We start from the raw sequence: 21,895 nt of genomic DNA on the forward strand, positions 1-21,895 counted from the left end.
TTTCTCTGTTGTCATGGCAATATCACATTACACAGCCTTCATCATCATGTCTGTCCACAAGCACAGAACCAGAAACTTTGTTTTGCTGTTCAGATAGAGATAAGTGGAAGATCTCTTCCATTTAAATGCAGAATAACAGCACTTGTTTCTGAACCGAGTAAAAATACAAATGTAAAAAATTATTTAGTTAAGTACATTGCATATATCCCCTTGTGAGAAATAAGTGTGCTTTATTGTATTGAATGTGCACTTAGTGTACTGTAAATCTTAAAATGTATGTTTTTAAAATACCAAATCTTCCTTAGCAACTGTTTCCATCCACTGTATTATCAGAAAAGCTTTTGCTCTAAAAAATAAATAAATAAATAAATAAAAAAGCTCAATATTTGTATGTGGCATGTATGACGCTGTTAGCTTTCCAATATACTAATGCCAAACTCGATTGCAATCAATCGTGAGTTAAATTGTTCACTGTAAAGTGCAGTTTATTTAAAAGTGTTTGGAAATACGATTGCCTTATTTTTAGCAAAGCAAACTTGTAGCCTAGGAAAGAAAATGGGTTAGGGTTAAGTAAGTAATCACCTAAGAGTAAAAAAATCAAACTCTTCCTGAGTAAATTAAGTAACAAATATCAAGTTTAATATATCAATTTCAGTTAATATACTCTAGATTTTTTACTAATGTTACGTAATGAATATGGTAGTCTTACTATGAAATAAGTAAGATAACCAAATTAATTAATTTTAATTAGCATGGTTGTATTCTTACTGCAAACATACTATTATTCTTAATATGGGATTCATTTTCCATTTTAAGCCATGGAGACTTGTGCAATCAGTTTACAGTTTTTTTTTTTTTTTTGTTTTTTTTTTAAGTAAACTGAACTTGTTTTAGTACAACTAGTACAGAAGGTAGTCAACATAAGTGTGAAACTGCTGCACAAGAGTATTTCAAATCAGTCACTTTTATTTTGTTTCAGTTAGGATGCTGCCAAGCAGTTCAATTTACATTTTAGAAAAGATAATATATTAACTTCATATTAACTTCATATTAACTCTTTCATCACCAGTGTTTTTATAAAAAAAAAAGTTCCCAGCCACTGCCAACATTTGATGGCCCCAGCATGATCATTTTCACAAAATGTTCATGTTGTATGAATATCTGAACATGCAATATATTGAAAGAAAGAACAGAAAAAAATGATTCTAGCTTCATGCATTCATTTTTATCAACACTTGAATGTGATGAAGCTTCATAGAAAAGCAACATTTTGAACAAAAACCTGAGAAAATTTCATGAACAGATGCAGTAGATCGAGTCCATCAACACCCCCAAAGCTTTACAGTCCTATACCTCATCCTAGGTTGACATTTCATTCAGTAACATTAGGCAATTTTGATTTATGTGCTGTTTAATTTTTGATGATCACGTTATTTTACACGTGCATAAGCAATGCTTCTATCGCTTGTTTTTGCTTCTTTTTCGCCTGTTTTGATCCAGAGATTCTGTGCTCTTTTGTGGCTGAACCATTGGAGAAAGTGTAATGGCTACCTTGGATCACGTGTGCCTTGGTAACCAATCACATTACAGCCTTGACCTCACTGAATTTTGAGTTGTGCAACAGATGATCACATACCATAGAAATTAATTAGAAGTGCCATAAACTGAATCATACCTGTTGCTCAATTGTCCATAACTTCTCTTATACAACGTTTTGTTTTTGTTTTTTAGTGTAAACTCTAAAAATAGATCAATCCAAAATTAAAGTTTAACAGCAAACATGTTAGCCGATGGGCTTACAATTCATTAAACGATAAGCTATTTCCTCACAAAAGCAGTTAATTCAGTGTAGTGAAGCCTCTCCTCCATTGACATCCATTAAAAAAATGGCCTCTTGTCTCCTTCCCTGCGTACTGCAGCGATAGCAGACGTTACGCTTTTTTTGGCTAAGGTTGAATGCTTGCCTTCAAGTAACTTTGTTCAAAAGAGGCGTAATAGTGCCCCTACCATATAACAGTGAAAACTTGGATTTCCGGAAAATTCCGTCAATGGCGGGGAAGCGATGTGTCATAAATGATGGAAAATTTCATCAATGGCGGGAAAAGAGTTAAAGAAGTACTGTTGAGAAAAATGTTCAAAATCATTATGACGGATTGCCTTTGTGTCTATAGATCACATTTTAAGTGTTGGGTTTCCCTCTGGCCAACAGCTGCTGTGATGAGGCTAGAAAACACAACATAGCCGTCTGCTTTAAAGAGGCTCCCTGTGTGCGCAGAACTGCTCTGGAAATCTACAGAGAAAAACAACTAGAGCAGCCCAGGGCTATACTCACAGATAAATAGTATGGCTCCTGTACCATAGGTTTTTCCAAATTAAGATGCAATTTAACTCTCTGGATTTGTTTTCCCATCAGCACACAGTTGGAGAGGGAATCATCTGTTTGTGTTTGGGCGGGTGGTGTACAGTTCGCTCTGAAGGGTGGGGTATGGATGGGGCTCTGGTGACTGCAGTGTTTTGGGGGAGTTCCATGCAGCAGATGTGTGAAAGTAGGGCAGATGTAAAGGACAGCTCTTGTGTAAGAGGTGGAGGTCTGATCTCAGCACATGCTTGCAGTTTGAGCACACACATGTGCAGATGGGCTGTATGTTTGAGAATAAACATCTCCACACAGACACGGACAACATGGAAACGCAGTCCAGCACAAAGTTATACGCTATTGAAAAAAACAAAGCTAACAGCTCCTTGGTAAAATTATTTTGGATGATCTTAGATATGATTATGGGCAACACCCACTTTTTAAAAGGCCTTGGTTCTGGAACTATATACCCCTTTCATTTTCATAGAGAGAAAATAACCCTTCATAAAACAGTAATAAACCATCTACTAAACCAAACTTATTATTTTTGAGGCAGATGAACTTAAAGGGATAGTTCACCCAAAAATAAAAATTTGACGTTTATCTGCTTACCCCCAGGGCATCCAAGATGTAGGTGACATTTTTTCTTCAGTCGATCACAAATGATGATTTTTAACTGCAACCGCTGCCTTCTGTCATTCAAATAATGGCGGTTGATGGGAACTTCATCTATAAGAGTGAATAAACCTTGCTTAGACAAATCCAAATGAAACCCTGCCGCTCGTGACGACACATTAATGTCCTAAGACACGAAACAATCGGTTTGTGAGAGAAACCGAACAGTATTTATATCATTTTTTACCTCTAATACACCACTATGTCCAACTCCGTTCATGACTCCTTTAGTGATGTCTGATCGCACTCTGACAACGGCAGTGATGTCTGACACTCATTGAAGTATATGCGCGAGACATGCTTTACTTTTCGGTTTCTCACACAAACCGATTGTTTCGTGTCTTAGGACATTAATGTGTCGTCACGAGCCGCAAGGTTTCATTTGGATTTGTCTAAGCAAGGTTTATTCACTCTTATAGATGAAGTTCCCATCAACCACCATTATTTGAAGGACAGAGGGCAGCGGTTGCAGTTAAAAATCATAATTTGTGATCGACTGAAGAAAAAATGTCACCTACATCTTGGATGCACTGGGGGTAAGCAGATAAACATCAAATTTTCATTTTTGGGTGAACTATCCCTTTAAGCTTGTGGAGGCGAGTTTAAGCAGACTAAATGATTGAAAAAGTCCTGCATACTATATGTTGTTCACATTAAGATCAATAACATGCATTTAGAAAATAGATGTGAAAAATAGGGTGAACTTTCATTTCATGCCAACTTTAACATTGAGTGAACTTCTCGTCTCATTGACGTGGCTGAATCAGGAATTCTAGTATAACATTTAATACATTTTATATACAATTGTCTCTATGTGTTTAAGCAGTATATGAAGTTTGTTGAAAATCATTCAAACATATACAAATATATAAGCAGTTATTGGATTGGGTGGTCACTGTTGAGCTCTGTTAACTTGATCCTCATTTATTTTTTGGTAACTCTCTGATTGTTTTATATCTGTTCAGGATTATGGGTAGTGTAGTTCTTCACCAGGAATTTGGTAATTAAACATGAAATGATATTAACAAAACAATATCGAATCACTGTGACTTGTGGCTTCGGAAGCATATATCATTGATTAACAAGTCTGTCTTGAAAATTTTATACATTATCTCTAAAATCTTAATCATTCTAATTTCCAAATACTAAACCACAGCCAGATCCATGATCCAAGTTTTTGGACATTTAAAATTTACACTCAGTTACAATCAGATTTTTGTGTGTTTGTGGTTCTTAACTGCTATTTTCTTCTTATTTTTAAACTTGCTGTTGCACATATACTATACACTGTGAATTCTGAAACGTTTTTTTGCTGTAATTTTTTTAATGTGTGCTCTGGTTTACACAAATGTATGAATTATATGGACTCATTTGGTTATTTGGTGTCCTTTTGGAGTCTGCAAGTGTACATTTTTGGAAAGTTTGCTGCCTAAATTTAACTTGAAAAAAGCTTAAAAATACAGTTTTGTGAGAATCACAATTCAATCTGATGGTTTGCTTTGTTGGAAATAGGCAATGATAGCAAAATGGACATGTTAAACAAGAAAAATGGTGTATGCTTAATTTCATGATAAGTGTGTGATTAATCACGATTAAAATTTTTTTTTTTGACAGCTCTAATATATATATATATATATATATCATTTAAAAAAAATTAAATGCCAAAACGTGCAACGTATAATACATATAATACCACAGTATTGTACTCATATAATCTAGCCGCAGCTGAAACAGCCTCTGCCATCCATTCCACTTCCATATGTGCACATCTCTTACTTTCCTTCATGACATATTATAATTATCAAGCCTCCCAAGGAGAACTTTCTTCGTTGCAATAATTTTCTCATTGAGAACCTCCAGCCCTTGTCCAGTGAAGCTTCTTCATTTATTTTCTTTTCCTCCATGTCACATTAACCAAATGTATTCCAGTTTCCAATGTTATTAAACTAACTCATCTCACAGCCTTTACGTTTGAATGAGGGGAGGCTTGATACTTGTCACTTACTGTCAGTACTGAATTTGTTGTAGTACAGTTTTTTTTTTTACTTTATCATTCACTACATTTTATTCTATGAATATTCTTAACTTTTTTCTTAAAAAGACTTAAAAACCAGCCACTGATCACTTTTTCTTTCTGCACTACTGGCACTATTTCTTCAGTTGAGTAGCTCTCGCTGTCTGTTGAGGAAGAAGATGCTGGCGCAGACATATAGCCCCATGTGACTCCTCTTCTGCTGAACCAGCGCATATTACACGTTCATTTTTTTTTTTTTTTCTAATACAGACACACAGCTGTGGAAGTGAGTTTGTTATGAATGGGGTGAATTTATTTCTAAGGGGTCAGATAAACACATATTCTTCAACCCATTTTTAAAACTACTGCGTGAAAAGAACTCTTGTGTTGTGTCTGTGAGATGTGCATTGCTATAAAACATGTCTTAATCATTATTATTTTTTTTTTATCTTTTTTTTTTTTCTAGTAAAAATATATAAACACTCTTGTTTGTCTGATAGCAGTGGAAGTTACATGACTTCAACTAACTTTACTCATTCTGTGTGTCTTTATGCAGAACTCAATGAACTTGCCTCCAGACAAAGCAAGATTACTACGGCAGTACGACAACGAGAAGAAATGGGAACTCATTTGTGACCAGGTAATACAGCACATGCTTTCTTACTCTTACCTCCTCCATTCTCCCAGTCAATCTAATGAAAGTCATTAGGGTCCAAAACAACAGACAATTATTTCAAAATATCTTCTTTTGTGCACATAGAAGAAAAAAAAGGTTATACATATTTGGAACAACATGAGTAAATGATGACAGAATTTTAATTGATGGACTTTAACATGGTGCCAGACTCTGGTGATGTTGTTTACCATGGAATTCCACTGGTCCCAGTCATGTATTTTAGATTTTACCATGCATTTAAGTGAGACAAGTGTGGGCAATCTGTGCTACAGTGAGTCATTGTTTGTTCATCAGGTGACCTTGTGTCACTGCAGACATAACATATGGTATTTATCTTGTCCTCATGAAGACAACACAATTTGTCTGGTTGTTGTTGTTGTGCTTTTTTCATACTCATTGTTAATACTCATCCCATCCAACAATTGACAATAATAGTGAACTCTACAGGCCATCATGTGAACCCACTGACAATCTTTTATATCAGAGGACACTGCCTTGTTGAGATCAAATGAGCTGTCATGTTAACCAATTTACAGCTACTACAAACAGTAGCAATACATTTCACATTTAAAAAACCCCAAAAAACTTCATTCTGTATGATTAAAATCTGTTTTCCTAATGCGGACCAAAACAATTCCCAACAAGGACAAGGATTTCAGATGTTGCCATCTTTGTGGGGACATTCTGTCCCCATAATAACACAGGGTATACCTGAACCACACACATATTGGCCACATGTTAAATGTCAATTGCTGAATTTAGAACCGCGTACTAGTATACTACTCATACTACTTTTACCATGTCTTTCTATGGCAGAAATAGAAAGAGTAGGATGCTAGTAAGTGGTTCCGAACTCAGCAAATGTGATATCTGTGGCTGATGTGTTGTGTGTGTGCGGGAGCCTTGTGTTGTTTTGAGCAGAACTAGATCTCTTCCTCTTTCCTGTTATGCGCTGCTGTTGATTGGCTGTTGCCAAGGACAACATCCAAATGAGTGAGAGAACCGTATACACATTTGATTTAGAGTATAATAAAATTATTAGTATGACTAAGTTTTATACATTGATGATTAAGGTTATGCTTTATTTCGATTTTAACTATTAGTTACTTTGCAACTGCATGTCAACTAACTCTCATTGATTCTTATTGAAAATCTCTCCCACAAATTGTTTTTAACTGAATACTTTGTTTAGCCAGCTTGTTCATTGCAAAATTAGCAATTAGATTAAACCACTCAAGTCAGATGGATTACTTTTATGATGGACTTTTTGAATTGAGGGAGACTAAATGATGACAAATATTTCATTTTTGGGTGAACTATCCCTTTAACAAACCATCAACATTATCAACATAAAATTGTTCAGTCAACTTTGTTAAAGGGACAGAAACTATGTATACATGTGAATTACTTTCGATCTTCACATCCCCAAAATGTTGTCCCAAATAGCTTAAAGGTTCACCCAACAAATGAAAATGATCCCAATATTTACTCACCCTCAAGCCATCCTGGGTGTATTTGACAATCAGAGTTATATTAAAAAATATCCTGGCTCTTCCGAGCTTTATAATGGTAATGAAAGGCACTCCTGGTTTTGAAGTCCCAAAAAATAGTGCACCCATCCATCATAAAAGTAATCCAGTAAAGGCCTTCTGAAGTGAAGCGATGGGTTTTTGTAAGAAAAATATCCATATTTTATATGTGTATATCCATATCTAGCTTCCAGCAGACGGCCTACGCAAATCAACTTATGCCAAAAGCGAAATCTTTGACCTGACGCATGACACACAGATGAACACGGAAGCGCAGAGGATAGAGCGAAACAAAACACAGATCATGAATTAGAAGTCTAAAATGAGAATTTTTAAAGACAAATATCGGAGGATTTCGATATAAGATAAGAGCCCTATTTGTCTGAACTGCGAGAGGCATCTAAGCTTAAGCTACTCCTATATCCTACGTCATACATGACGTCAGAAGTTACTCTTTTGACACAAGTCGACTTGTGACTAGATATTTTAGTTTATAAAGATTTAAATATAGATATTTTTCTTGCAAAAATCCATCGCTTCATTTTAGAAGGTTTTTATTAACTCCCTGGAGTTGTATGGATGACTTTTATGATGGACGGATACTCTTTTTTGGACTTTAAAATCAGTAGTGCCATTCACTACAATTATAAAGCTTGGAAGAGCAAGTATGTTTTTTTTAATATAACTCCGATTGTGTTCATCTGAAAGAAGATAGTCATATATACCCAGTATGGCTTGAGGGTGAGTAAATCATGGGATTATTTTTGGGTGAACTAACCCTTTAAGCTAATTGGGACAACAGTTTGGTGAAGATTGAAAGTAATTCACATGTATTAGTTTCTGTGACTTAAAAAGGATAAACCCACTCCATATTCCTCATACAACTACAGTACTAAAATCAGTAAAACCATGAACACATCTCTTTATCTCTCTTTTCCAGGAACGATTCCAGGTGAAGAATCCTCCTCACACATACATCCACAAGTTACAGAGTTATCTCGACCCGGCCGTGACCAGAAAGGTGAGTTCTGGTCTTATTCCCACAGTGTGATGACCTCAGACACAACAAAGCTCCTGATAACTCAGTTATCTTAGCTACAGTGCTGCCCTTATAGATACTCTACAATAGTAACAGCAGGCATTCTACTTCCTGCTGGGGTAAAACTTACTTCTTGCTTGGACAAACTTGATTCCTGTGATAGGATCAAATGTTACACCTTGCTTTACAGCGGATTTCTGGTGCAGGGAAAGTGTCTAGCCTTAAAAGGGTCATAACATGAGAAATCAGAACTTCCTCTTTTTTTGAAAGTAAGTTGTTCTGAACTTTTTAAAACTTTCTGATGTCAGACAGATGTATGAACACATGATGGCCCAAATTGCATGTCAACAACACTTATCTATCATTTAAAAATGTGGCCAAGTGACAGTAAGGTAGTAAGGAGCAAACAGGATACGCCTAAACATCAGACCAACTAAAGATTAGAGTGGTGCACAACCTAGACCTCTCATAACCAGCCTTCTGACTTGTGCAATAAAGACTGGTCAAGATTGCAGTTTATTCTAGCCAAGAACTGCCCACTTAGTCAAGAAGTCTGTCTCACCAACATGTACTGTAAAGTGACCAACCACAATGTGTTTGTTTATTCGTATACCAAATAGAACATTCTGATGTATTCAAATAATGGTTACTTCAAATACAGATTTGAACTTGAATCTCATATCTCATATAAAATCCAATGATTATTTCTTGATCAGAAATGCTCATAATATAAACCTGGTTCTTTTAGAGCATGACTTTCGACTTACCAGTCTTGAATGAAATATGCATCAGATGGTAACCTTGCCATCAGAATCTGAGATCAGCCATATCTTGCACATTGATTGGCTGTGTGTAGCACCTTCTGCTCTGCATATCCTTCTGAAGAATCGTAGCATAAGAAATGAGCGCAAAAGAGCTTTCAGTCTGAGCCATTTAAATCAAGTGGACAAAAAAAAATCTATGAGTCAATGGAGATTTTTAAGAGAGTTGCAACAAACATTGACATTGGCATTGACATTAACAGTCACCCTTAGGCTACCTAAGTGTTTATTCAAAGCATTTTGCAGTATTTTCTGGCAAAACACAGCAATCAAGAAGCGGATGCTATAGTCCCCTTTTTAGTTAATAAACACTGTGACATTTTTTGTAGGCGGAGCTTAGGTGGAGGCAGACCGTTTTCTTATGTAACAATTATTTCTTATGTAATGATCAGTGCTTGACATTAATACCCGCCAACCCGCCAAATGCGGGTAGATTTCAGCTGTGGCGGGTAAGACAGCCACTCCCACTAGCCACTTTAGTGGGTTGAATATAATTTCAGCCTACAGCCTAATCAAAGGTAGCCAAGCTCGTCGTACCACAAAATTACAATCCAATCATAATGTGTTATTGATTAACTTGCAGTTAGTGCAGAATCGCGCTGAATGACACACAACACAATGGAACACAGTCTTTCTCTCTCTGTTGCACACGCGATCAGTTCTCCTTGTGCCTAAATAGTCAATTTCACGGACACAGGTGTCAAAATGTCCATCGTGTGGAGTATCTCACATGAATACAGTTGGCTATGGCTTAAGTGGACTTAAACAGGTGGGTAATAGCTGGATATGTATCAGTATATTACGTCCATGCATTCAGCTGCCCAAATAAATACCTGTCTGTCATTAATGTTAATTACTAAGTGAAGTGAAGTGAAGTGACATGTGGCCAAGTATGGTGACCCATACTTGGAATTTGTGCTCTACATTTAACCCATCCAAGTGCACACACACAGCAGTGAACACACACACCGGGAGCAGTGGGCAGCCATTGCTGCGGCGCCCGGGGAGCAGTTGGGGGTACGTTGCCTTGCTCAAGGGTCTCACCTCAGTCGTGGTATTGAGGGTGGAGGGAGCGCTGGATATTCACTCCCCTCACCGACAATCCCTGCCTGACCTGAGACTCAAACCCATGACCTTTGGGTTACAAGTCCGACTCTCCATCCATTAGGCCACGACTGCCCCTTAATCAAACAACAAAAGATGTGTAATGTAGGCCTATACATGTTAAATAAACATGTAAAACATGTAAAAAAAAAAATAATAATAAAAAAAAAGATTATTTTTTATTTATTTATTTTTTGTAATTTGCTAATTTGCTTCTTTGTTCTTTTATATAGCCCAACAAAAATAATTTTCTCATATTAAAATGTCTCATATTAGTTTATGCTCAAATTGCCCACCCCTTGCCCACCTGTACATACCAGCTGATATACAATGTTATCTTGATTTGGGTGGTCACTCTCCATTTGAAAGTTTGAAAGGGTTTTCAATCTTATAAGTCAAGTAAAATGACTCAAAGTCAAGTAATTTAAACATGCCAAAGTCAACTTTAATCATATAAAATGTAATTTCCCAACAGCAAAATTGTGGCCAGTGAAAATGCTGATGGCTAGTAACTTTGAAAAACCACTAGTCACAGTGGTTCATGAGCAAAAAAAGTTAATGTCAAGCCCTGGTAATGATGATCCTTTGAAACCCTTGAAACCAAAATGATATCATGATATTATATTAATGATATTACCCCTCATAAAAAGTTTATAAAAACTATGCTATACTAAAAAAAAAAAAAAGAAGCAATGAGACAAGAGGAGATGAGAGTGACCAGGAGGGATAATAGACCGGAAATGAATTGAAGACAGATGTGATTAAATATTAAAGGTCAGATATTATTGTGTATGTCTTTCTTGTGGTGTGGACTCTGAAGGTGTTCTTGTGCTGATCTCATGGGCGTTTCACACCGACGGCTGACATCATGTCCCTGAGCTCAGAGAAAGTACAAAAAAAAAAAATTGGGATGGGATGGGGGATCATTTGAACATGTGTTGAAAGAGAAAAGGAGGACGAAAGGCTTGAGACACACATAAAAAGTAATAGACAGAGGGAAATGGATAGAAAGTCCCAGTGAACGTAGATGATTAATACAATGAAAGCGAAAAAGAGAGATGGAGAGTTATGGTTGTACGTTCTGGGTATGGTTCTTTTCTGCAGACTTGAACAATTGTTACTTTGTGTGCGCCGAGAGCTTTACATACGGTGCATTCCACACGCGGCTCTCAGCCAATCGGATCTCAGCAGGAAGAGGGTCATTCCAGAGGGTCCTGAAGAATGTCTGTGCCATTGATTCCAATCCAGGATGACCTCTCTGGAGAACTGCTTTCTTTTTCCCGTTCTCTCTCTCTCTATCTCTCTCTCTCACTCTTGCCGCAGCTGGGAATGCTTAAAGTCGAGGTGGGAGCGTGAGCTCTGCACACACACTGAAAACACACTGCACTCCACATGTGCCAAACACACCCACGCTGGGAACAACAGAGCACACACTCCCCTCTTTTTCTCTATACTCACTATTTCTGTTGTTTTTATGCGTCTGTCTCTTTGACTTTGTCAATCTCTGTCCTAATTTGCAGAATATCCATTCAAAATATTATTAAAGATTAGGATTAATGTGTACCAAATCATAGTATAGTACTGTAGTAAGCCAAAAGTGGCTAAGTTTTCTCATTTTTCAAGTGGATTTTTGAAGTGTGATAGTTTGTGGTGGTTGACTGTGAAATGGCATTTGCTTCCCATTTTATTTCTGACATATACCCACATAAAAAAGGATATCTGGTGAGAAATAAATGTTGGACAGGACTTCATTTTATCCACAAGGAATTGATTGGATGATGAAAATGTGTCTCTATCACAGTTTAAATGGAAAGGTTAAGAAAATAAGAGAGATTGGAAATATAAGTGACAACATGTCATTTCAAGTTAGTCTTGCATTGCTTCAGAGATGTCAATAATATGAAACATTTCATCAAATTCTCCTAAAACCAATTATTTAAGCTATAACCTCATTCATTTTATAGCCCTAAACTCTTTCAACAATTGCTTTATTAGCATCTATTTTTATTTTTTTTTTTATTTAAAATTGTATTTTATTATTATTATTTAAATCTACTTTATATATATATTTGGGTATATGTAACACAGATACAGACATATTCTTTGTAACATCCACCCAACTCTTGGCACCATAAAAAAAAATAAAATAAAGAAAGAAATTAAGGATTGAAAGCACAGTAAATCCCAAATTATTTCAAGGTAATGGGTTTATTTGGTTGTTTTCTCCACTTAGTCTCATAATAGGGTTGAGTCCAAACCGTGGGCCCACTTTTGTTCTCTGTAGCCATGGTTACAGTGGCTTTGTGGCCAACCCAATCACGTGTCAGGTGAAATGCATGTGAAAATGCCATCCAATGAGAGAGACACACTGCTTTTACCAGCTGAATGAGATAAGCTGCCAAATCTTAACTCAAAACTGCTGCTGCAGTTCTGAAATGCTAATTAGACGGCAGCCACGCTGATCAGTGGCAGGCCAGGCATTAATAATCAATCTGGTTCATTGATGTCAGACACTGAAATGATTGCATCAAAGGGTGTTAGAGAGGGAATGACAGTGAAAAAGAGGAAAGGATGGAGACAGCAACAGATAGAAGGAGAGAGACATGTAATAAGACACCTAATTTGCATTCTTATACTATATAGAAGTAGGCTATGTATTTAGCAGCTGACATCGTTGATCTCTCTATCTTTTTTTTTTTTTTTTAACCTCTCTTTTCCAGACAAATTCCAGACATCACAATAAACATTCAGGTCTTTCAAAGTAGACTAAATTACACATTGACCAACAAAAGGTGTTTAGTTTTATCTTAAGTGAAATTTATGCTGTCATATTATAGCTAATTTAACTTTTATTTATAGAGAAATTAAGTTCTAAAATGCCAAACATTATTATATTGATTAAGTAATATTTTGGCTTATGTCTAAAGAAAACATATTGATTAAGAATATCGATTAAGGTCTTTATAATATATTCTTACTTTGTGTGAATGTTTTTGTCTTTCGGAAAATTATTATTATTAAATCAAAATATAAGATTTGAACCAAACCATTAATACCATTTGAAAAGAAAATAATGATTTTAAGTTTTTCCAGTGTATCATTTTTTTAAGTGTAGAGGAGGCATGTGTGACTTGTTCTTCATTTGCTATTTATTTAATCCCATTGTTGTCTAGAAGAAACAAGTGCGAAATTTACGAGATTCTTTCTTGTTGTTATTAAGCCTAATAGATGAAGGCTGCAATAAACACTGTTTTTGTTGTTCTGTCTTCTGCAGAAGTTCAGGAGGAGAGTGCAGGAGTCGACGCAGGTCCTGCGGGAGCTGGAAATCTCATTACGGACCAATCACATCGGGTGAGTTCATCTGTGTGCATGTGTGTTCATTAAATACTGCTCACGCTGGAGCTGTGATCACTGTTCTGAGTAACACAGACACACTCCTGAAGGAAAACTGTAGCAAAGCCCTCATGTAAGATGAATCGAAACTGAAATAAAGGTCTTTTGTCTGAAGCAGCACATGCACCAGCCAAATATTCCTGACTGAACTTGTCATATTTCTGTCCAGGGGAATTTTGCGAGATTGCCAACCGATAAGTTTTGTGGAAATCTCTACACAACCTAATCAGGACTATTCTTACAAGTACTCTGAAAATGTTTAGAATGTAATACTTGAGTAATACTTACTGAATACTACACTGCGTACAGCATACCCTCACTGGCCACTTTATTACGTACATATGTTCAACTGCTTGTTGACGTAAATATTTAATCAGCCAATCACAGCGCAGCAACTTAATGCATTTAGGCATGTAGACATGAAGTGTGTTCAACTTGAAGCAGCACTGTGCCGACCGATAGGTGTATGACGTCAAAGAAACGTGAGAGTGATTCAAAAGCATAAGGAGCCATCTGCTCCCTAATCTCTCTAGTGGTACTTTGGTGTCATACACTGATCAGCCTGCACAGTGCAGGTTCATGTAAGACACATCTGATGTCAAGAAGATATGTTAAGTTCAAACTGGGCATCAGAATGAAGAATAAATGTGATTTAAGTGACTTTGAACATGGTTGTTGGTGCCAGACGGGCTTGTCTGAGTATTTCAGGTTTGCTGTTAATGCCAGAGGTCAGATGAGATCTTTTAGAAAAGAAAGCAGGACATTGGGACTCCTTTTTTAAATAACACAGAGCTCATGTGTAACACTGTGGAAAAAAACAGCAAGACATGGTGCAATGGTTAAAGATGCTATAGGTTCATAAATCCTAGATAATAATAAGCTGCAAAACTATTTGTGCTACCAACCAGTCTGATTATTATAATAAATTTTTTAAAAATGTGATAAATATTACTGTCCTGTAGAGTTTAGCTCCAACCCTAATTAAACACACCTGAACCAGCTAATCAAACTCTTCAGAATCATTAAAAAAAAAAAAAAAAAAAAATTCACAGGCCAGGTGAGCTAAAGAAGGCTGGAGATGAACTTTGCAGAACAGTGGGTCCCCAGGAGCAGGGTTGAAGTCCTAGATAGTAGATCAATGCTTCTCAAAGACATCCTGGAGGAATGTTGTCACTACACATTTTGGATGTCTCCCTCATATCATATGACAAACATGGGAATCCTCTATCCGAAAACCTAGGCAGCTGACTTGTTGCCTCGCTGCCTTATCAGGCAATGACTTGTAAGGCAGCATTTGTGCATGAAGGTACGTCACAAAACTGATTTCTAGCTCAACTGTCACACAATAGAAAGCACAGGATTGTGGAATATCAAAGGCAGTGAAGGATACATCTATGCTGCCTTTAAAAATCGATCAGATGAAGGTATCTCAGGAAACAGGATGTGAAGCTAACATTGGATTTGGACGTGCCTTGATGCCTTCCTACCTTGAAATGTGTCCTATTAAGGCAGCATTTTCCAGTTTTCAGATGCAGTCCTGAAATAGATCATCAGCTCTTTAGTAGAGGCTGTGAATGAATGATGAGAGAGACATAATAGTTTTGAGAACCACTGTAGTAGATCATCCAGGTATTCTATGCATAACAAAAATCAGCATACTGCAGAAATACAACGTGAATGCTGTTTGACTAGGAACATAACCAAATTAATTTAAGCTCAAGAAGAGAAACTTGATACAATAAAATAGGCCTGCAAGATCAATCAAAATAAAACTAGAATCACTATATGGCACTATAGTACGATTATCAAATTGCAAAGACTGCGATTTAAAGGCAGGAACGTTCCATGACATGAGGGTGAGTAATCATTCGTTAATCTTCGGGATGCAAATTAAGATATTTTTGTTGAAATCTGATAGCTCAGTGAGGCCTGCATAGCCAGCAATGACATTTCCTCTCTCAAGATCCATTAATGTACTAAAAACATATTTAAATCAGTTCATGTGAGTACAGTGGTTCAATATTAATATTATAAAGCAACAAGAATATTTTTGGTGCGCCAAAAAAACAAAATAACGACTTATATAGTGATGGCTGATTTCAAAACACTGCGTCATGAAGCTTCTGACCGTTATGAATCTTTTGTGTCTAATCATGATTCGGATCGCGTGTCAAACCACCAAACTGCTGAAATCACGCAACTTTGGCGCTCCGAAGCGCTGATTCGACACAAAAGATTCATAACGCTCCGAAGCTTCATGTGTAATGAATCTGGACACAACATGGGATCCAAGTGCAAGCTTTATTAAGCAATGTTCGTGGTCAAACAGGCAAGGGTCAAACAGTGGCAAACAGAATTGTGGTCGTGGAACAGGCAGTAGATCAGGGCAGGCAGATATCAAACACAAGTCCAAGACAGAGCAAATAATCCAAAGGGCAGGCAGCAGAGAACCGTACACGGGAAACAGACAGGATCAGTAACAGGCAGACAAACAGAATGATCAACGCTCAGAAATGCAAACTGTAGTAATACAAGACCTCGCAAAGTGTGTGAGGATGTGAGTGGCTTAAATAATCCAGATAATGCACTGCACTTACTACTAAGTGGTGGAGTGAGTGCAGGTGATTGGCAGGGAGGATTATGGGAAATGGAGTCCGGGAATGACTGGAACTGTAACATCATGAAGCAGTGTTTTGAAATCGGCCATCACCATATAAGTCGTTATTTTGTTTTTTTGGCACACCAAAAATTGAACCATGATTTCAACAAAAATGTCTTAATTTGTGTTCTGAAGATGAACTAGGGTCTTACGGGTGTGGAACGACATGAGGGTGAGTAATTAATAACATTATTTTCATTTTTGGGTGAACTAACCCTTTAATTAAATAAATGTATTTGCTCCATGTTACATGCGACCACCTCATGATCTGTCAGAGTTTTCAGCGTCTGAGAGCGGCTCGGTTCACAGTAAATGCAAGTTTAGGTCGCTGTAACATGCATTTGTGGGCATAGCATGCGCCAACCATCTTCCCCTAATTTCAAAGAGAAGTGCTTATCAACAAAAAGAGAAGCTTAATGGCTCTCTGCTGTATTTCGTCAAAAAAGTTTTATGGTTCAGCATTTGAAAATGTAGAAATTAACCCCTAAACAGACAAGGGTGGAAAATGATCAGCAAAAAAATCATTTAATGTCACTTTTTATATCATCTGGACTTACGTAAAACATAAAGGAATTTTTGATATATTTGATATATTGGATTTTATGAGTTGTCTTTCCCAGGATACGTTGCCCTATTAAGGTTTAAACCTATATTCCTATAATATGCAAAATATACTGCATGTATGACATGTCTAAGTATCCTAAAATTGACATTTTTGACTAGACTTTGGTTAGATTTGTCAGGAATGTATGTCAGGGGATACAGACTATTCAAAATGTGGTAAATAACAGCATGAACAACATATAACTTTTTTGCATATAACATATAACATATAACAAATAACATATAACATATAACATATATGCAGCATATTAAGACAATGTTCACAATTAATATTAGCATTTGTATTGTTTTTTTACTGAAGAAAAGTTTGATTGATATGTTACTACTTTCTGCACAGAGATTCTGAGATTTTGTGAGACCTGAAAATCACACACCCTGTTGCATGCTGGGAACTAGGATTTACAGGAAGTGGAAAGGCTGACGGAACTCAGGGAGGTCAGGAAAATGTCACAACAGGAAAATGGGAAGATGTGATATTCCAGTATCAAAGAACACACACTCTTCCCTTGTCATCCCCCTGTTATTATAGTTTCATTATTTCAAGGGCAGTCCAGACCAGACAAACATACTGCCAGAAAGCCAGAGCAGATAAACATACTGTATAGAGATTTAGCTACCATATGGTACTGAACTAGATTACATAAATGATCTAGCTAATCTAGATGAGATAAGGCAGTATTGTCTGCTCACAGAGGGTTCGACAAACACAAAACAGTACAGTACCACAACTCTTGTCGCTAGAGTTTCAGATCTTTTCCTTTTTTTACAATGTTTCCACCATTTGTACTGTACATTATGGTAAAGCTATATTTTAAGGGATAATGTACAGTCAGCTCTATTGAAAAAAAGAACAGAGTGCAATATTTGACTTGCAATGCCATACAAAAATCCAGCATTGCTTTTTACTAGCATAAGGTATGTTTTACACGCTGGGACCAGCATGGGATACTGTTTGCTGGTTTGCTAGTCCCACGTATGGAATGCTGGTTTGCTGGGAAGCAGGTGTGCTTGGTTGACCAGCAGATGTTGTCATTTGAGTGCTGGTATCATCCCAGCAAGACCACAACAACAACAACAACAACAAAAAAACATACGTGTTACATATTATATTTCTTAATGTGTGCTCATGGTTAGATAAATGCCAGGACAAATTTCAAATTACTTTAGTAAAGTATTTATTAAAGAAAAACACTTGTTGCAGGTTACATGTTTACTTGTACACAGCAATCTATAGAGAGTAAAAGTAACACTGAAGCAAATGAAATGAAGTAGATTCACTCTACAATTAATGATTGACCATTAGTGACAAACACCTGCAGTTATCAAGCAGAAACACTGAAGAAAAGAGGAACAACAAGAACTGAAAATAAGGAAGAGGCAAGCAGGAACACAACAACTACAACTGACTTAGAGCCACACAGCCTTTGATGACATCAACTTCAAATAAAATCAGTCATATCTCATCAGAGGATGCTTAACTTCAAAAACAGCATTACCAATGATAACTAATTACAAACCAGTTTGTCTTTATTTCTTTCAAATGCTACATGTACAAAAGTTGTTGAAGTCTGTGTGATGTCGCCATTATGGTGATCAGTGTTCCCTTTAGTTGGGCACTTGGCCCTTGACATTGGTTAAATTAATTCTTTCAGCAATTGTTGAAAGTGCATGCTCTCACTATTGTCTACAATGTTTCATACTTTTGACTAAAATTACTTTTACTATGTGCACTTTTTGGAATCATTGAATGACAGCTGGATTTTGACTTATGCGAGTTCCTAAATTAGCATGAAAATCTTTAAAAACAGCAATATTCAACAACAATTTTGAACTTCCATTATTAAGTTGTTTCACTTATTTCATTATTAAAGGTGCTCTAAGTGATGTCACGCGATTTTAGGCCAAAACATTTTTTGTCACGTACAGCAAACATCTCCTCACTATCTGCTAGCTGCCTGTCCCCTGAACACACTGTAAAAAAACGCGGTCTCTGTAGTCGCCACAAACTCCGAAAACAGCAATAAAAACAAACTGGTGCAGTCTGGACCACAAAACATAATAAACATGCTCCAGCCAATAACCAACAAGAATGATTTTAAATGCGCGTTCATGACTGTTTCAGGAAGCACGGAGGGGAGGGGGAGGAATTGGAGGAGGAGGAGGAGGGAGGGTCTAGCTAGCCTCTGTTTTGTTTGACAACACTTCAATGTCAACAGGAAGTTACTCCGCCCAGGATCACTTAGAGCACCTTTAAGTGTACCATTGAAAGAGCTCTTCTCATAACCCCTGTCATTGAACAAACTGCTTAAAATGATGTTGTCATTGTTTTTTTTGTTTTTTTTGGAATGTACACAAACTTTTTCAAACTGATTTTAACTGATTTGTGTACAGATCTTTTGAAATAGGAGACAAATCCTTTATATCTTTTGAAAAGTTTTACCAGTTTGATTTTTTTCTTTATTGAAAACTGCAGATGACAATGATTAATAATATAATCATAGTTAAAACAATTCAATTCAAGTATTCAATTCTACTTTCAAAAGAGGGAGCAAAATAAATTACAAAGTTATCATTATATATTACAATAAATCATGTTTTAATTTTTTAATTGTTTTTCTTTAGACAATTAATGTGTTAAATATAGAAATGTGCAAGCAAAAACAATGCTTGTCCCCAAATTATGTTTTATTAACTTAGTTCAGGAGGAACAAGTCAAATAAGATACCCAATCATTATGTCATCTCAACCAGCTGTCAACAATCTGCAATCAACGTATCTACCCAATCGGCATGAGTTCAGGCCTGTATATAATCACAGTCAAAACTCACCCAAGGATCCTCGACAGTTTCCAGAATCCCTCCACCACCCCGTCTCCTCACACTCTCTGGGTTACTTCATATAATCTTAAAAAGGGGGGGGGTGTATTCTGTGTTCAGGCCGACAGCACGCCAAATACGTTTACCAATTTATTTACCTGACTTATTTGTAAGTGTGAACTCGTGAAAACACTGATTGCATACAACTGGCCTACTCACACTCAGCAAGACCATGCTGGTGAATCAGATTCGCTTGAGAACAGCATGACTGTGCTGGTTCGCCAGCTAGACACTATCCAGCAGTATACAAGCACTAACCAGCACTGTAACTAGCATGGAATTCATTCATACGGGTTTATGTTGGATTTTTCAGCAGGGCAGGGTTGAAAACCACTACTGTATGGTTCAAGCCTCCATTGTAGAGAGTTGTATCGCATGTTGCATGACCTGTTTAATCTTTGAAGGTCTAAATGCAGTGAATTTTGCAGTTCTGTAACTGAAGCTGCATGTCTTTTTCCATGTATCGCGTCAGCCATGGTCCCACATCAGCTAAATATCCTCTGGCTCCATCTGCTTCAGTAGCCAGTAAACTATAGGTTGAGCTGGAAAAAGTCTGACAGATCACTTACAGATGACATTTAAACTGCCCTTATTATGCTATGCCTATTACCATATCAGAATTTCAGCTCCAGAGTCTTCCTCAGCACTTGTACACAGAGTGATATGAACAGTAACAATGTCGTCGGTTTTACCGTATCAATTTCAGCGCGAGTCCTCACTCTTTGGAAGTGCGTGCAATCTGGATTTGCTCTTGCAGTGAAGTAAACAGCATCTTCTCAGCATGTCGACATCACAAACCAAACTCTTCCAGTCTCAGCTACAAAGTTTGAAGGCGGGTCAAAGTAGACTTTATTTGTGGCCAGCCAGTGAAACCATAGTCTGGCATTATGCAAATGTGTTATAAACCTATGTAGGTTCATCCAGCAAGTATAAGACTGGAATTACTGATGAGTGAAGACTCATTTCATGCAGTTCAGAATTAGTTCTTTCTTTTGGGAAAAAACAAACAAACAAACAACCAGTTAACAATAACTCCATTTATTGTGGACTTTGATCTTTGAAACTTTGCAGACCTTTTACACTCACAAACTGCTATATAACACACTTCATGAAAGGTAACATCCAGATAAGCACAATAGGGGCACTTTAACAATATGATCTTATGGGCTAGTTTCAAATTCTAAGTTGCCTCACACTGATCCTATAACTACATTAACAAATACGGTATGAGTCAAACTGCTTAATAGAAAATGAAAAGAAATAGAGACATAACTCATTTTTCTTTCAGAATTCTATAATCACAACTGTGAGGTTTTCAGGTTCTGGCCTATTTTTCACTGCTAAGAAAAGGTGAAAACCAGCTTTTGATCATTTCTAGGATCCTTGCGGTCTTTGTCAGTGTGTATGTGTGCGGCATTCAGGGATGTCTCTGCAATGTCTTTGAAGTATCTCTCATTGCTGTTGCTCTGAGGGAGAAATCCTTCTACATGAAACCTTTGCTTTCAATCTCTGAACTGAGTTGAAGCTGCTTTTTTAAGCTACTGAGACGCCGTTCCATGATACATATTTCATGATGTCTGTCTCTGTATGAAAGTGCAGTTTCTGAACACTGGAACACACTGCTCTATAGAGTTTCTTGGATTGTCCACTGCATGATTAAATATATTATAGTATAACAAATAGTGCTGTATGATAACGAATAGTGATATAAAGATATCGTCACATTAACATAGTACTGCAACAGTATTTTTTGTAATGCTCTCTCTCTCTCTTTCTCTGTTTAGGTGGGTGCGGGAGTTTCTGAATGAGGAGAATAAGGGTTTGGATGTGTTGGTGGAGTATCTTTCGTTTGCACAGTATGCTGTCACGTAAGTCACCCGTGATTGTACCGAACATGAACACAATGAGCACAATGGCTCCTTTCACTCAGACCGCTGCTGTGTCTGTGTGTGGCTCTGACTGCATGCCTTACTGCTGCTCTGAGTGGACCTGTGTGTGTGTGTGTGTGTGTGTGTCTGTGTGTCTGTGTGTTAGAGAGTGTATGCAGCCTGTTCACTGAGATCAGATCAAGTCACAAGATCCCATTTACAACAAATAGCACTCTACAACCTGATAAGAAATTATGTTTT

At 37.0% G+C, this 21,895-nt stretch overlaps 1 protein-coding gene across 4 annotated transcripts in view; it reads left to right on the forward strand.

The window, feature by feature from the left end:
- Positions 1 to 21,895, forward strand: part of fmnl2a (formin-like 2a) — a 110,381-nt gene that overhangs the window by 37,211 nt on the left and 51,275 nt on the right. For all 4 annotated transcript variants that reach the window (XM_067410731.1, XM_067410733.1, XM_067410732.1 and 1 more), the window contains exons 2-5: positions 5,602 to 5,685; positions 8,191 to 8,271; positions 13,489 to 13,565; positions 21,551 to 21,634. In XM_067410731.1, coding sequence (XP_067266832.1) covers positions 5,602 to 5,685; positions 8,191 to 8,271; positions 13,489 to 13,565; positions 21,551 to 21,634 — 326 coding nt within the window. The remainder of the gene's footprint in view (positions 1 to 5,601; positions 5,686 to 8,190; positions 8,272 to 13,488; positions 13,566 to 21,550; positions 21,635 to 21,895) is intronic.

Source organism: Chanodichthys erythropterus, chromosome 14 (assembly GCF_024489055.1).
Source record: "Chanodichthys erythropterus isolate Z2021 chromosome 14, ASM2448905v1, whole genome shotgun sequence".
In the NCBI taxonomy this organism is placed as follows: domain Eukaryota; kingdom Metazoa; phylum Chordata; class Actinopteri; order Cypriniformes; family Xenocyprididae; genus Chanodichthys; species Chanodichthys erythropterus.